This window comes from Xyrauchen texanus, chromosome 33 (genome assembly GCF_025860055.1).
Source record: "Xyrauchen texanus isolate HMW12.3.18 chromosome 33, RBS_HiC_50CHRs, whole genome shotgun sequence".
In the NCBI taxonomy this organism is placed as follows: domain Eukaryota; kingdom Metazoa; phylum Chordata; class Actinopteri; order Cypriniformes; family Catostomidae; genus Xyrauchen; species Xyrauchen texanus.
Genome location: NC_068308.1, coordinates 18,520,061 through 18,534,762, shown reverse-complemented (window position 1 = coordinate 18,534,762; position 14,702 = coordinate 18,520,061). Strand labels below are relative to the sequence as shown.

The 14,702-nt window shown below is 37.6% G+C and overlaps 3 protein-coding genes across 4 annotated transcripts in view; 2 read left to right on the top strand and 1 right to left on the bottom strand.

Moving 5' to 3' along the window:
* The window catches only part of LOC127626813 (delphilin), a 53,808-nt gene that overhangs the window by 35,816 nt on the left and 3,290 nt on the right, over positions 1-14,702 (bottom strand). For both annotated transcript variants that reach the window (XM_052102873.1, XM_052102874.1), the window contains one exon: positions 953-1,068. The gene's annotated coding sequence lies outside the window, so the exon portion shown is untranslated. The remainder of the gene's footprint in view (positions 1-952; positions 1,069-14,702) is intronic.
* LOC127626816 (glycerol-3-phosphate phosphatase-like) lies at positions 6,515-8,380 on the top strand. The gene is made up of 2 exons (XM_052102878.1): positions 6,515-7,280; positions 7,398-8,380. The coding sequence occupies exons 1-2, from the start codon at positions 6,686-6,688 to the stop codon at positions 7,739-7,741; spliced, it is 939 nt and encodes a 312-aa protein (XP_051958838.1). The 5' UTR covers positions 6,515-6,685; the 3' UTR covers positions 7,742-8,380.
* LOC127626817 (BRICHOS domain-containing protein 5-like) lies at positions 9,701-14,085 on the top strand. Its single transcript, XM_052102879.1, has 6 exons — positions 9,701-9,752; positions 9,990-10,118; positions 10,220-10,366; positions 10,451-10,558; positions 12,214-12,367; positions 12,674-14,085. The coding sequence occupies exons 1-6, from the start codon at positions 9,702-9,704 to the stop codon at positions 12,766-12,768; spliced, it is 684 nt and encodes a 227-aa protein (XP_051958839.1). The 5' UTR covers position 9,701; the 3' UTR covers positions 12,769-14,085.

Sequence of the window (14,702 nt, the reverse complement as noted above, 5' to 3'; positions counted from 1 at the left end):
GGACGATGGTGGATAATTAGAACGTCTGATTGCACTGAAGAGCGCAGTCACACATCTTTGAGCAGGAACAGTGCTATTAAAGCTCCTGCTCTGGATTAGACAGATTAAATGCTACATCTCAAGATCTCTCGTGCCACATGGCAGGGACACATGCTGTCATGTATCCGGGGGAATTCAGGATTGATTTACTGAGTGACAGTTTCTCCAGTACGGAGGCAGATATAAACATCAACATGCCACATAAGAACACATGACAAAGTGCATAGACCTTCTGCAGTTTCAGGGTTACAAACTGAATGTAAAGGTCTTAAAACTAGTAGAGAAAGCTGCCAAAATATACATATTATTTATAGAGCTGGAGCAAAGGTAAATTTTACAGGGTTTACTGAATTATTTAGTGCCAATGCTTGCATCTCCAAACACACTGTTCTTCAGTCAACATCTCAGCTTACCAATAGTACAGAGAAACTGTTATACATTTGAATGAATATGCTAATCGTGTCCATAACGTTCAGTATTGTTTTTAAATCTATTGCAATAAAAGTGTTTTTTTTAAAACAACATGTTATCATTTATTTTAGAAAGAACAAATAAAGTAAATAAAGACTTTGAAAAGCCAAAGGGTTTTCTTTAAAAGTCAATCTGTCAATTGGAACTGCAGAAGTAAAGTGTCTAACATAGAGTAACACATTTAGCACAGTGATAAATTAAAGGAATAACAAATTCGGCAGACATGGAAAAGGATGGTGAATTAAATTCAAACACATGCAGTATAAGATTAATAGTAGTCTCCAGCATTCAGTTGTTTGCGTTACATAATACGCATTAAGCTATAGACTATATGTTGTGGTCTGAGAACCATATGTGAAACAATAAAAACACATAACTTAAAAGATAACTTTCTTCATATCCATAAAAATGTTAACAAGTAGATTTGAAAATGCACACATACCTTAGAAGAGAATATCTGCTTCTTTTGCACTGTAGAGTTTTCTTTCAAGGGCTTGTGTGGTATACCTTTCCTATGAGGCATTACCACTGTTGTGGGCAGGTCATGTAACATGATAACTGTAAAGAGGCAACAGTTAGAACCCTGATGAATATACCAGCATTGCTGGAAATTGCATGCTGGTCAAGCTGGTCTTTAAAAAATATTTAAATACTGCTGTTATTTAAAAATAGTTTAAATAATTAGATGTTTTAATAGTCAAATTGCATTTAATTAAAGGGTCAAAATAAAGGACAACTTGACTTCTGTTCTTTATATTATTACGGATATATTTATTTATTATGAATGATGTATGGGTTGTAACTACAGTGCAGATTACACACTGACAATCTGGGGGTCTCTGTTTTCCTCCGAGGAAGTGCGTGTCGTTTCAGGAGAACCGGGAGATAGAGGCAGAGAGAAAGAGCAAGGGAGCAGAGCTGCTGATCAGGTCTTAATCAATTCAGATTCTGATCAGGTTAATCGCATGATTTTAAATGAAACCCTCCAAGAATGGGCAAATTAGCTTTCCAGGGGGTCACCGGCAACAATCAAGGGCACTGCGACCCGCCTAGACCTCCGTGATTCACACTATGGCTGTAACACCAGTAATATCAAAAGCATCACAAAACATACACCACTGATCCAAATAAAATCGATAAATCATTGATTTTACATTACAATTATTTTTCACATTAAACAATGTAACACAAATAATATATTTAATAACCATATGAAAATTACAGATACAATGTAAACTAATAATTTTTTTAACATCCTTTTCTTCCTCTGTACTTTGACCTTTGAAGTTCTTTTCCACAAATTTAGCATTTTCAAAATACAAGTTTTAACAGTGATAACATCAGTGACTTGAAATGAAGAGACAAACATTCTTTTAAAACTATAAAAATGATTAATTACTTATTTTGTTTTGCTTTTTCGGACACTTGTTAGGCCTTGCACTAATGCTTGACCTGAGAAAACAACATGAGTAAACAAATTGACAAATTCAAATATCTAAAAGAACTGTGTAAAACAATATAGAGTAAATGTATAGAGTTTCTTGCCTATTTGAAATCTTTTTCCTGACTGAAATGTCAATGGACATGTTTGTCCATATATTTTGATAATGGCACAAAACCGTGTTCACAATATTAAGCTGCTTGTGGGGGAACTTAAGTTAACCTACTTATGCATTTTTACATATGAAAAGGAATATTTAAACAATATAATGAATTATTGAGTGTTATAAGAGTGAGAGTGTTGGCATGTTAGCTTACCAATATTGTTTATCGTTTGATGAATTAGCCTATTATTACATTTAAAAGCTATCCTTTATCAAGACGCACAACAAAAAAATCCCTGTATTTTAATGAATCATCAGCAAAACAGCCAATCAGCAAGACAAGTAAAAAAAATGTAAAAATGAGTTTAGCATAAGCCTCCACATGCTGTGAGTCTCCACTCGTCATGCACAACGAGCCACGTGATAAGATGCGCGGATTGATGGTCTCAGAAGCGGAGACAACTGAGACTTGTCCTCTGCCACCCAAATGGAGGTGAGTAATCGTGCCACCATGAGGACATACCAAGTACTGTGAACTGGGCATTCCAAATTGTGGAGAAAAGGGGATAAAAAATTTATTTAAAAAAGTTATTTTGACATGAACACAGTTTAATTGGTTTTACCGATTACCTGTTCAGATTTACTACATACGGTTTTGATTTTGGGTGCTCTTTTTCTTTCCTGTCATGTATATACATAAGTAATAAGTTAAATAAATTACAACAAGTTTATCACTTACAGTACTTTCTTGCCTAGGTTGTGGCAAATGGACTTCCTCACTCTGTTTGTCATATACGTATGTGGCTGCGGTGTTCACCTGCATTGCTCTGGTTTGTAAGTATTCAGGGCATCAACAGACACTCGGTCAGTTGTTGGACACAGTCACAGGGGTAAGACGAGTCTGCAAACTTAACCCTTGTGCTGTGTTGAAATTGTTTTACCTTATTTAGTTATCCTGGTAAAAAATTACCGGCCTATTAAACATTGCTTATAAATCTCTCATTATGCCATATTATCACCAAATACTGGATTAGATATTTTGATAAACTTGTTGTTATGTTGGGGAAGTTGTAATTAACAAGGTTGTTTCTTGGTGAGTAACATCATTAAACTGTTGAGTTTGTTTCTTCTAATCGTATGTTCATTCTTATTCCCTTCAGGAACAACAAATTCCTTTACATGCACCTGTTACTTGAAATTCTCCTATGAGGTCTTTGGCTTCTGTTTAGAGATGGGCACATGTTTCATAAGCTTCTGCTTTCCTTACATCCTCCTAGCATTGACGTTCTATAGGTTCTGAAAACCATCCTGCACAACTGAAGGTGTACCAATATGATGACAAACTGTTCCAGCATGGGATCAGGTGTTCAACCTGTCAGCTGGTGAAACCTGCCCAGTCCAAACACTGTAGTAAGCATTTGTTAATCCTCCATTTAAACATCAGACCATTTTCTGATCAAGGTATAATAATAAACCTGTTTGACTAGTTTGGCTAGGTCTTTCAAAATCAGTCACTAATCCCTTGCAGTGAACTAGCTATTACTCATCCCATTTTAGCTCAACTCATTTAAAGGATTTTTTCACAAGTAATTTAGCAAAAATATAAGCTTTACATTTATTCTTTTAAAGGGATAGTTCACCATAAAATGAAACATCTCTCATCATTTACTCACTCTCATGCCATCCCAGATGTGTATGAGTTTCTTTCTTCTGCTGAACACATACAAAGAATTTTAGAAGAATATCTCAGCTCTGTAGGTCCATACAATGCAAGTAAATGGTGACCAGAACTTTGAAGGCCTAAAAAGCACATAAATGCACCATGAAAGTAATCCATTTGTCTCCATAAATTCAGAAGCGATATGATAGGTGTGGGTGAGAAAAAGGCCAACTTCCTTTTTTTACTATAAATCTACTTGCACCAGCATTGCTATGCACATTCACAAGAGTTCTTCTGTTTTTTGCACATTTGCATTCTTTGTGCATATCACCACCTACTGTTATTTTCCTTTGCTTTATCCTGGGACATGGGAGAAAGGTGCCTCAAGTTGTTCCTGGCAGGGTACTCAGCTTTAAAGGCTCCATATGGTAAGGATTAGGGATGAGGGCAGGAACAAACCTTTGCACAATCGGCATTTTATTCCTCCCTTTTTTTATTTCTCCTTCCTGCCCAGTAGGTGGCGACATGCACAAAGAATGTGATTCGGCGAAATAAGGGCTGTTGAAAGTAGATTAATAGTTAAAACAAATTACTCATATACTCTATATTACTCAAATCACAAAATTCTGGCCTGTTAATAATTCCTAGAATATCAAAATCCACAAAAGGAGGTACATCCTTTTCATATTTGGCTCCTAAACTATGTAATAGTCTCCCTAACACTGTTCGGGATGCAGACACACTCGCTGAGTTTAAGTCTAGACTAAAGAGTCCTCTATTTAGCCAGTCATACACCTAATTTATTCTATAGTGGGCGGCTGTGGCTCAGTTGGTAGAGCGGGTCGGCCACTAATCACAGGGTTGGTGGTTTGAATCCTGGCCCACATGACTCCACATGCCGAAGTGTCCTTGGGCAAGTCACTGAACCCCAAGTTGCTCCCAATGGCAGGCTAGCACCTTGCATAGCAGCTCTGCCTCCATTGGTGTGTGAATGGGTGAATGAGACGCAGTGTAAAGCGCTTTGAATACCGTTAAGGCTTAAAAAGGCGCTATATAAGTGCAGACCATTTACCATTCTTCAACCCAAAATTAGGCTGCTTTAGTTAGGTCTGCCGGAACCAGAGAAATCTATTATGTAAAAATTTGTAATGGCCTCCACACCAATATTATTCTATTTGTTTCCCTTTCTCAACCTCTGGATTCCTATCCAACTCCATTCCTGCTTGGTGTCAGACTACACTGTTATGTGTCTCTGATTGATGATGACTAAATGCAGCCGGTGCCAGCCAGACTTTATATGCCACTGCCTGAACCTTGGATTTAGGATAGACTACATTTAATGATGGACTACACTCTTAAAATGGAATACATAGACTGTCAATTAATTGCCAACAAAAGCCTTCATCAGCCAACTAATAAAGGACAATTGCATGTATGTGCTCTTCTGCAGTTAATCCAGGATGGACTTCAAACACATTAGTCGTTAATCTTAAAGATCATAAAAAATATTTTTTTGGACCTTAACACTTAACCTTAACGCTTACTTAGTTTACTCATTTTAAACCATGATTTGCAGTGAGTCTGGTTTCCCCCAAGGTTATTTTTCTCCATAAACCAACATCTTATGAAGTTTTGTGTTCCTTGTCACAGTTTGCTCACTGGGCTTCTAAATACCATTATTATTTAATTACTTATTTGTATACACAATTTACCATCATATTTAATCAAACTACACTGATCACTGTAAGACTTTATAGATATTACTGTTCCATTTTCTGTGAAAGCATGATTTCCTATACAGCATCTTTGAAACGATGTGTGTTGTGAAAAGCGCTATATAAATAAAAATGACGACTTACATCATCTTGGGGAAATGTTTTGTTCCTTATGTCCTATTAAGATAAAAGACAATGTGTGTTGTTCTTTAAACTGTGTAATTGTTTTATTGCACTTTGTATTTTATTTTTAGCCTTCATTGCGTTTACTGTACAATATCGTTCTGGGAATCCTGTCATTTACTCACCCTTTTCAAACCAGTATGACATTTGTTTTCAGTCACCATTCACTTTCATTGCACATTTTTTCCTGAGACTGTCCAACATCCTGTGTGTTTCATGGAAGATAGACATTTTATTTTGGAAATACCAGAGTAAATGACAACAGAATTTTTGTTTGGGGGTGAACTAATCCACAAAAAAATATTTTGCCTCCTCCCTCCTTTTCTTAAAGTTTTCTTAAATGATAATATCTGGTCTACGGTGAGGCACTTACCATGGAAGTGAATGAGGCCAATTTTTGGAAGGTTTAAAAGACAGAAATGTGAAGCCTACAATTTTATAAAAGCACACATTAATTCTTCTGTTAAAACTTATGAGTTATTTGAGCCATAAATTTGTTTAAATAGTCGTTTTTATGGTTGTATTTACGACGTTAAGTTGTCATGGCAACATAGTTGTAAATTTGGCTATAACTTTGCACAGAAAAGGTTTGTAAGCGATTTTTTCACACTAACATCATGATAACATACGTATTGTTCCTTTGAAATGGTATATTTAAAATTTTGCGGATTGGCCACATTCATTTCCATTTTAAGTTCCTCGCTGGAAACCGTATTTTTCAAGGAGCAAGAAGTACAACATTTTTGTGGTAATCAGCATTATGCCACAAATGCTGTCGATTGATCTTAACTTGAATTGAACCTGGAATATTCCTTTAACCATACATCTCGGCGTGAAATAAGTTACTGGCACTTTAAACCGATGCGGAAGTGCTGTATTAATATGAAACGTCATCGGCACATGAATGTATCGCTTGTACAAGTTGCCTGTCACGTTCAGTTGCCGCAACTAGTGATTCTCTGTTTTCTTACCTCAGTATAGTTCGTGGTCTAAACATCGATAGGTGAAGGTCAAATTATATTTTAGGTCAGGCCAAGGACAAGAAGAGCGCTGTCAGGATAAGAGTAAATTCAATGGCTGCATCTAAATGTACGCGACTCACCGGTGCTTTGACCGGACAGTTACTGGACTCGGTGGACAATGTGTTGTTTGATTGTGATGGCGTGATATGGAGAGGGGATCAGGCCATTCCCGGAGCCCCTGAGGTTATTAATTCATTGAAGAAACAGGGAAAGCGTGTGTTTTTCGTCACGAATAACAGCACTAAAACCCGAAAAATGTATGCCGATAAATTAAACAAGCTCGGTTTCGATGCCACTGAGGACGAGGTGTTCGGTACAGCGTACTGCTCAGCGATGTACCTCAAAAACGAATGCAAAATTCAAGGTAAAGTCTATTTAATCGGGAGCAATGCGATGAGACAGGAACTTGAGGCGGTGGGAATCCGGCAGGTTGGTGTGGGCCCAGACCCCATCTCAGGGGTCCAGATTGACTGGGCTAATGTCCCTCTAGATCAGGAGGTCCAGGCTGTGCTGGTCGGGTTTGACGAACATTTCAGTTACATGAAGCTTAACCGAGCTCTGCAGTATCTGTATAATCCTGACTGTCAGTTCGTTGGAACCAACACAGACACGAGGTTGCCTCTGGAGGGTGGCAAAGCTGTCCCGGGTGAGTTGATATGATGAAACGACTTCAGCTATAGTATTACTATAGAAATGTGTTATTTGTAGATTGGTAAAATAATATCATCACTATGACCTTATCTTCTGTCTGCTTCGATTATAGGGACAGGGTGCCTCCTAAAGGCGGTGGAGACCGCTGCACAGCGTCAGGCTCAAGTGGTGGGAAAGCCCAGCAACTTCATGTTCGAGTGTGTGGCCAGTAGGTTTGGTCTAGACCCAGAGAGGTGTCTAATGGTAGGAGATAGGCTGGACACTGATATTATGCTAGGCTCAAACTGTGGCCTAAAGACCCTGCTGACCCTTACGGGAGTTTCAACTGTTGCGGATGCAGAGGCAAACCAGAAGAGCGGATGCCCACATCGTCAGCGAATGGTGCCGAACTATTATATAGACAGCATTGGTGATCTTTTACCTGCACTACAAGCAGAAAAGTCAGTGTTTACTTAGGATTTACACATTTCAGAAGATATTATTTTAGGGTATACATATGGAAGAAAATAACCTATTTTAACAAAACAGTTGTGACTTTTATTTAAATATGAGAAATTATGATTTAATAAACTAATTGATGCAATGCCGTTTTCTCATTCTAACCTCCTTCCTTACCTTTATTTGTAATCATTGTGACTCCATATAACCATGTTATCAAGGCTTTATTTCAAGCAGGTCTATCTCTGTTTGAATGTCCCACTGAAATGTTTTTATTTTATTTTTTTAAGGTAATAGAAGGGCAATAAAGTGTTATTGTTTTTAACTTGAGAACTTTTTGTCAGAGTACAAGGATTCTATAAACTGAGCTATAATTGTGTGCATACCAATTTATGACAAGCTTAAAGAAATGAATGTATTCAATAATACACTGTATGTTTTCTGATCAGTAACTTTCAGGTACTGGAATGCAATTAAACTTTAAAAAGTGCACTGTTTGTTTATCAGAATAATTCTGTCCTGTTAAGTCACCGTGTAACATGATGCATGAGAGAACATTTGTAACTGTTAATTTTTGCACTTTACAACTTTGTTGTCACTCTCCACCCAGGACTCTCATGGTTTGAACAAAGTGTCTCATATGTGACTGATCAAATAAATAAGCATTTTTAATGGAGGGTATACATTTTTTTTATCCTGTAGTGTACTTGATGGAAAACTAGATTTCATTTAAAGGAATAGGTAACCCAAAAAAAGAAAAGTCTCATCATTTACTCACCCTCATGCCATTCCGCATGTGCACGACTTTTTTCTTGTGCAGAACACAAACGAAGATTTTTAAAGAATATTTCAGCTCTGTAGGTCCATACAATGCAAGGGAATGGTTGCCAGAACATTGAAGCTCCAAAAAGCACATTAAGGCAGCATAAAAGTAATCCAGATGACTCCAGGTGAGGTCTAGGTGAGAAGCCGATCAATATTTAAAAATTTGTAACTATATATTCTCCTCCTTCCCCAGTAGGTGGTGATATGTACAAAGATAGAGAATAGCCAAAAACAAAAGAAAAATGTGAAAGTGGAGACTGATAGCAAAAAGGACTTAAATATGAATCTGTTTCTCACACACACCTGTCATATCGCTTCAGATGACAGATTTAACCACTTGAGTTTTATGTATTACTTTTATGTTGCCTTTTTATGCTTTTTGGACATTCAAAGTTCTGGCCACCATTCACTTGCATTGTATGGATCTACAGAGCTGAAATATTCTTCTAAAAATCTACATTCTGTAGAAGAAAGTCATACACATCTGGGATGGCATGAGGGAGAGTAAATGATGAAAGAATTTCCATTTTTGGGTGAACTATAATTGTTGCTATTAAAGTGAGTTCACCCATAAATGTAAATTCTGACATATATTCACCCTCATGTTGTTCCAAACCCATATCACTTTCTTGCATTAAACACAAAAGGCAGAATTTTCAGCCACCATTCATTCCACGTTGTATGGAAAAAAAGATGCAATGAAAGTGAATGGTGACTGAGACAGACCTTTCATTCATCCAAACATCTCATTTGTGTTCCACAGCAGAAAGTCATACAGGTTTAGAACAACATGAGGGTGAGTAAATGATGACAGATTTTAATTTTTAGGGGAACTACCCTTTTAAAGTCACCTTGGTCCATCAGCAGCCTCAGGACAAGGCCAGTTGATGCCTTAAAACTGACTCTGTGTGACGAAAAGCCCTGTCCACAATACATATCTACCTGTCCCTTTGTCTATTGTCTGGTATGGGGTATCCAGCCAGTGGGTTGGACTACCTTGTGTGAGGCAAGAGGTGGGGGGCAGAGGATGGCACTGGCAGAGAGAAGTTACACAGCTATACTGCAGACTCTCTTGGTCAGTCTCAGTCATGAACATTGGCTTATTCAGAAAAGAGTAAGACAGGTACTGTGAGGAGAAGCACATAAGGGCAGGATGGTGAGGTGCTCGAAGCATTCAGAAGCCAGTCTAGAGGACCCACGTATGGTGAGATTTTATGTGATTTGTGTTATTTGCTTGAATTCTAATGTACCACTTGCAGTACACATTCTTCAGACTAGTACAAATATGTCACTCTATATTTTACTTACCTCTGTTTTATGAACATACATTTGGAATGTGAGCAACACTCCTGTTATATGTACAAACTGTAAATAAATGTGAAACAACCATAAATGTAATTGCATGATGATTTGTATTTTTTCCCCTTTGGCTTCTCCCTAGCACTGTGGTCCCATTAGCTCTTCCAGGATTCCTCACAAACTACTCTGGGGCGGACTTGGTGCCACGCTGTTCATTGTTATAATTGCCCTTGGTGTGACTGCACATCTTGGGCTAAAGCACAAGACACAAGTAAGGAATTTCAAAGCATGTTTTTCAAGCTTTATTAAACTTTTGTCAGTTTTATAGTGTCCATAATTACTGAACTCAGAGAGTGAACCATTTCCACAAAGTCTTCACTGCAGGTTGCCAGAATTCCAGATGATACAGGTGGATTTATCAATCAGTCTGCACTGATTGACAAGCTCAACAATGTATTGACCTACTCCGTGACTTCACATGTAAACCACACCTCCACAGTGATTTTTGATATGAGACATGTAAGGCCTTTTTTCTTTCATCTGTAATGGAACTCCAAGGGTTATATCAAAGCTCAATTACATTTCCCTATTTCTCTTCCTCAGGGATTGGTATGCTATAAACCTGACAACCAGGACAGCTGCTTTCTTCGGCGGATGGAAACTTTGGATTATGAGAATGTGCAGTCTCAGATGAATAAATCAGAGAAAGAGGTAAAAGATTTTTCTGCTGAATTAAGCAGGATTTACTCCTTTTCATGTCTCAGAATTTTATCTCAGACTGCTGTTACAGTGTGAATGTAATTGTAAAACAGTTTTAAAGGAATATTCTGGGTTCAACACAAGTTAGGCTCAATTAACAGCATTTGTGGCATAAAGCAAAAGTCTGAGTTTACAATGAGGCAAAAAATGGAAGTGAATGGGGCCAATTATTGGAGAGGCAGAAATGTGAAGTTTATCATTTTATAACATCACATACATTAATTCTTCAACAACAACTTCTGTTAAAATTGGTGTACTATTTGAGCTGTTAAAATAATGTTGAAATAATTGTTTTTATGGTCGTTTTTTGCGTTTACGGCGTTACTTCATCATGGCAATAAAGTTGTAAAATTGGATAGATCTTTACACAGAAAAGGTTAGTAAGTGATTTTATCACTCTAAAATCATGTAACACACATGTTGTTTACGTCTTGTGGCTATACTTTTGAAAGAGTGATTATTTCAATGTTTACCATCTGGCCCCATTCACTTCCATTGTAAGTGCCTCACTGGAACCCAGATTTTTTGTGGGGTTAAAAAAAGGAATTCATTGTCAATTAAGACAAAAGTTATTTTTGTGGAAATTAATATTATGCCACAAATGCTGTCGATTGAGCATTGCATGGAGGAAGTAATGGTTTTGCTATGGTGTCTTTAAATGGGTCATGCTCTTTCAGAAAAAGCACCAGAAGGTCTTAACCTTACAGCTTTAAGCCTCTTACCCTATGTGCTATAGAGTATTTGTATAAAAGCCATCATGGGAGCTGGAGGGCAAATTGACTGACACTTGAACACAGCACCATCCCAATGCTCTGAGGTAGATTAGAGAGCTCTTTTGGCTACTTTCTACACTGTGACTCCAGAAAGGGAATAATGGACCGCACCAGCTAAGGAGGGCTTAGTGGTGCCGAGTCCGAATTCCACAGATCATCTGATCCACCTTGGCTGTATTGCATTACAGAATTGGACCACAGGGTGCACAATGGCCACTCTGTTGGCTTTTCCCTCTAAGTCACTACTGGAAAGACAGACCTCCCTTCAGCAAACAGAGTAGAGACCTGCGCTGGACACACTTCTCTCAGCACTTAACACAGTGATTCAGTGCTGGGTTATGATCTGCCCAGAATGGATAGGTTGTCACAGTTGAACCGATAAGTATCGCTGTCTAGTTGGAAACCACTTAAAGTCTCGGTCTCGGTTTAGATTTTTGCATCATTGCCTTTGATTAAAGCCATTAGAAAACCTTTGGAAACTCAATCTGCCCAGTAAGAAAAAATCTTCATGGTAGTCAATAGCCTTTTGAACAAGATTTCCAATTTTTGTCCACAATGAGCTATTGAGAGACATAAACTGCTTGTTGCAGGCTCACTCAAGCATTAATTTGCTTTAACAAGTGTCCATCTGATCTCTCAGTGGAGTGAGTGGTATAATTACAAATGCCTTTTGTACTAGAGGAAACACTTGAACCTCTAAAGACACGATAATACGATCGAGAGTTATACAGTGTATGAGTTCACACAGTAACAATATAGTAAGTCTGTATTGCACCATCACAGTGATATTTAATCTGCAATAATATACAGTGTGATATGTGATGATTCTCACAGGTCGGTCAGGTCTGGGTGGTGGGAAATGAGACTGAAAAACACACTAAGTTTTTGGGAGTGTTGCCCAGCAGTCGTGTTGATGCTTCCACCCTTCAAGAACCTCTTCAGTCCCTCTGTCAGCAAGCCTCTGTCTACTGGACTAGAAGATCTGATGGTAAGAATACTCTATATAAAATCAATCTCATATGCATTCATCATGAAACTTTTCTAAATGTCATTTATTTTTGTGATGAGAAGGTACAGTACAGGAGACACTGTATAAGAAGCCAAGAACACGCTGAGTTGCTCTTTAAAGAGCACAGTGTGCCATCCAATACTCCAGTAGGACCAAGTTGAGACATTATTTAGAGTTGCACCTACCGGGCATGAATGAGGAAAAGGACAGTGGGTTGATTATGACTGGCTCAGCACATACATAGAAATAAGAACCTCTATGTTTCTTTCCTTTTTTTACCTTAAGGTCCTGGGAAACAAAGACTTATTTACTTCTGCATTGACATCTGCTTCCCCAGCAACATTTGTGTCTCAGTGTGTTTCTACTACCTGCCAGAATGAGATTTCATTGACGGTGTACCAGCACATGCCAGGGAAGCTAATGTGTTGACATCAGTGAGAGCAACTGGAGAGGCTGCACAAATGCCATCATTAATGGCAATCTGGCAAAGAAGACAGAACCATCTTGTCACGTTATCTGCTAAGTGATTATCTTCATCCTCTTTTGTATTTAGCCCCATTTTTTCAGTGGTGTTTGAACATGACTTGGCTCAAAGACTCAATGACCAGCTTGTATATTTTGTAACCTGATGCAGATGAGAAATGCGAAACACTGTGGGTCTACAATAAAGCACCATTTTGTTAAGCCAATGAAATCTCTGTCCATTCAATTCAATAATGTCTGTATAATAATAAAAAGGTAAGTGTGTGCAGCTTACGTTACCACACATTACCAAGATATAATATTTATTGACCAAACTTGTGGGTGTATACAAAAATGTGTTTTGTTAATGTACAGTTACACTGGCGAGGAGCAGAAACAAGGTGTATGTATCCTAATATACTCATAAGTTTGCTACTTTGAGGTTTACATTTGAATGCACATAGAGTTTAATACCATTTAATACAATAAAGATGACCATGACATGGCCACTGTTTAATAGTTGCAGGCGTCAAATAAAAAGTCCTTGTGTTATATCATTGCAGACTGTGGGAGGACTGCTTACATACTATCAAAGCACACCACAGCCTTCTGATGGCCACTGAACTCCCGTTTGATCTCCCCTGTCTCCACACACCACAGCCATGCAAGGTTATCATAGGAGGCTGAAAATCAGTTGAAAATCTAAGCAAACCTCTGAACAATCCTTTACATGATTCTTCTGAGAGAAATATAAGCTTTTTCACCCCTGCTCGCTATTGTTTTTGAGCCAGGAGGCTGGAAAGACTGGTAGATATATCATGCCAAGACGCATGAAAGCTGTGATTAAAAATCTGGGTTATTCCACCAAATATTGATTTATGAACTCTTCCTAATTTAAAACAGAAAGATGAGAAACATTAGTATTGGGTTGTTTAAAAAATTTATATGAACTTGTTTTCTTTGCATTATTCTAGGTCTGAAAAAACTATTCTGCAAATAAATCCTCTAAATGACAATAGATTTATTTGGAATTTGAGAGAAATGTTGTTAGTACTTTATAGAATAAAACAAAAATTTGAATTTTACTCAAACATACCTATAAACAGTAAATCCAGAGAAACTGATAATTTTGTAGTGGTCTCTATTTTTTACAGAGCTGTATGTATGTATGTATGTATATTATATATATATATATATATATATATACATATATATACACACACACAGTAGTTGAAGTCAGAAGTTTACATACACTTAGGATGAAAAAATATTTTTAACCAATCCACAGATTTCATATTAGCAAACTATAGTTTTGTCAAGTCGTTTAGGACATCTACTTTGTGCATGAAACGTAATTTTTCCAACAATTGTTTACAATTCCACTTTTAATTGACTATATCACAATTTCAATGGGTCAGAAGTTTAACTGTGCCTTTGAGCAGCTTGGAAAATTCCAGAAAATTATGTCAAGCCTTTAGGCAATTAGCTTCTGATAGGCTAATGTGAATGTATTTTAAGGCCTACCTTCCAACCTCTGCTTGACATCATGGGAAAATCTAAAGAAATCAGCCAAGACCTCTTGAAATTTAACAGCCAAGAAATTGTGGACCTCCGCAAGTCTGATTCATCCTTGGGAGCAATTTCCAAACACAAACAATAGTACACAAGTATAAACACCATGGGACCATGCAACCATTGTGCTGCTCAGGAAGGAGACGGATCTCCTAGAGATGAACATAGTTTGGTGCGAAACTTGCAAATCAATCCCAGAACAACAGCAAAGGACCTTGCGAAGATGCTGGAGTAAACAGGTAAACAAGTATCTATATCCACAATAAAGTACTATGTCGAG

What these genes read in the sequence shown, in the direction of transcription:
- LOC127626816 (XM_052102878.1), top strand. Translation starts at nt 6,686, where the DNA reads ATGGCTGCATCTAAATGTACGCGACTCACCGGTGCTTTGACCGGACAG. An exon ending in GGGTGGCAAAGCTGTCCCGG is followed by an intron (nt 7,281 to 7,397) that starts GTGAGTTGATAT and finishes CTTCGATTATAG; the next exon opens with GGACAGGGTGCCTCCTAAAG.
- LOC127626817 (XM_052102879.1), top strand. Translation starts at nt 9,702, where the DNA reads ATGGTGAGGTGCTCGAAGCATTCAGAAGCCAGTCTAGAGGACCCACGT. An exon ending in GGCTAAAGCACAAGACACAA is followed by an intron (nt 10,119 to 10,219) that starts GTAAGGAATTTC and finishes ATTTCCACAAAG; the next exon opens with TCTTCACTGCAGGTTGCCAG. An exon ending in TGAATAAATCAGAGAAAGAG is followed by an intron (nt 10,559 to 12,213) that starts GTAAAAGATTTT and finishes TGATTCTCACAG; the next exon opens with GTCGGTCAGGTCTGGGTGGT.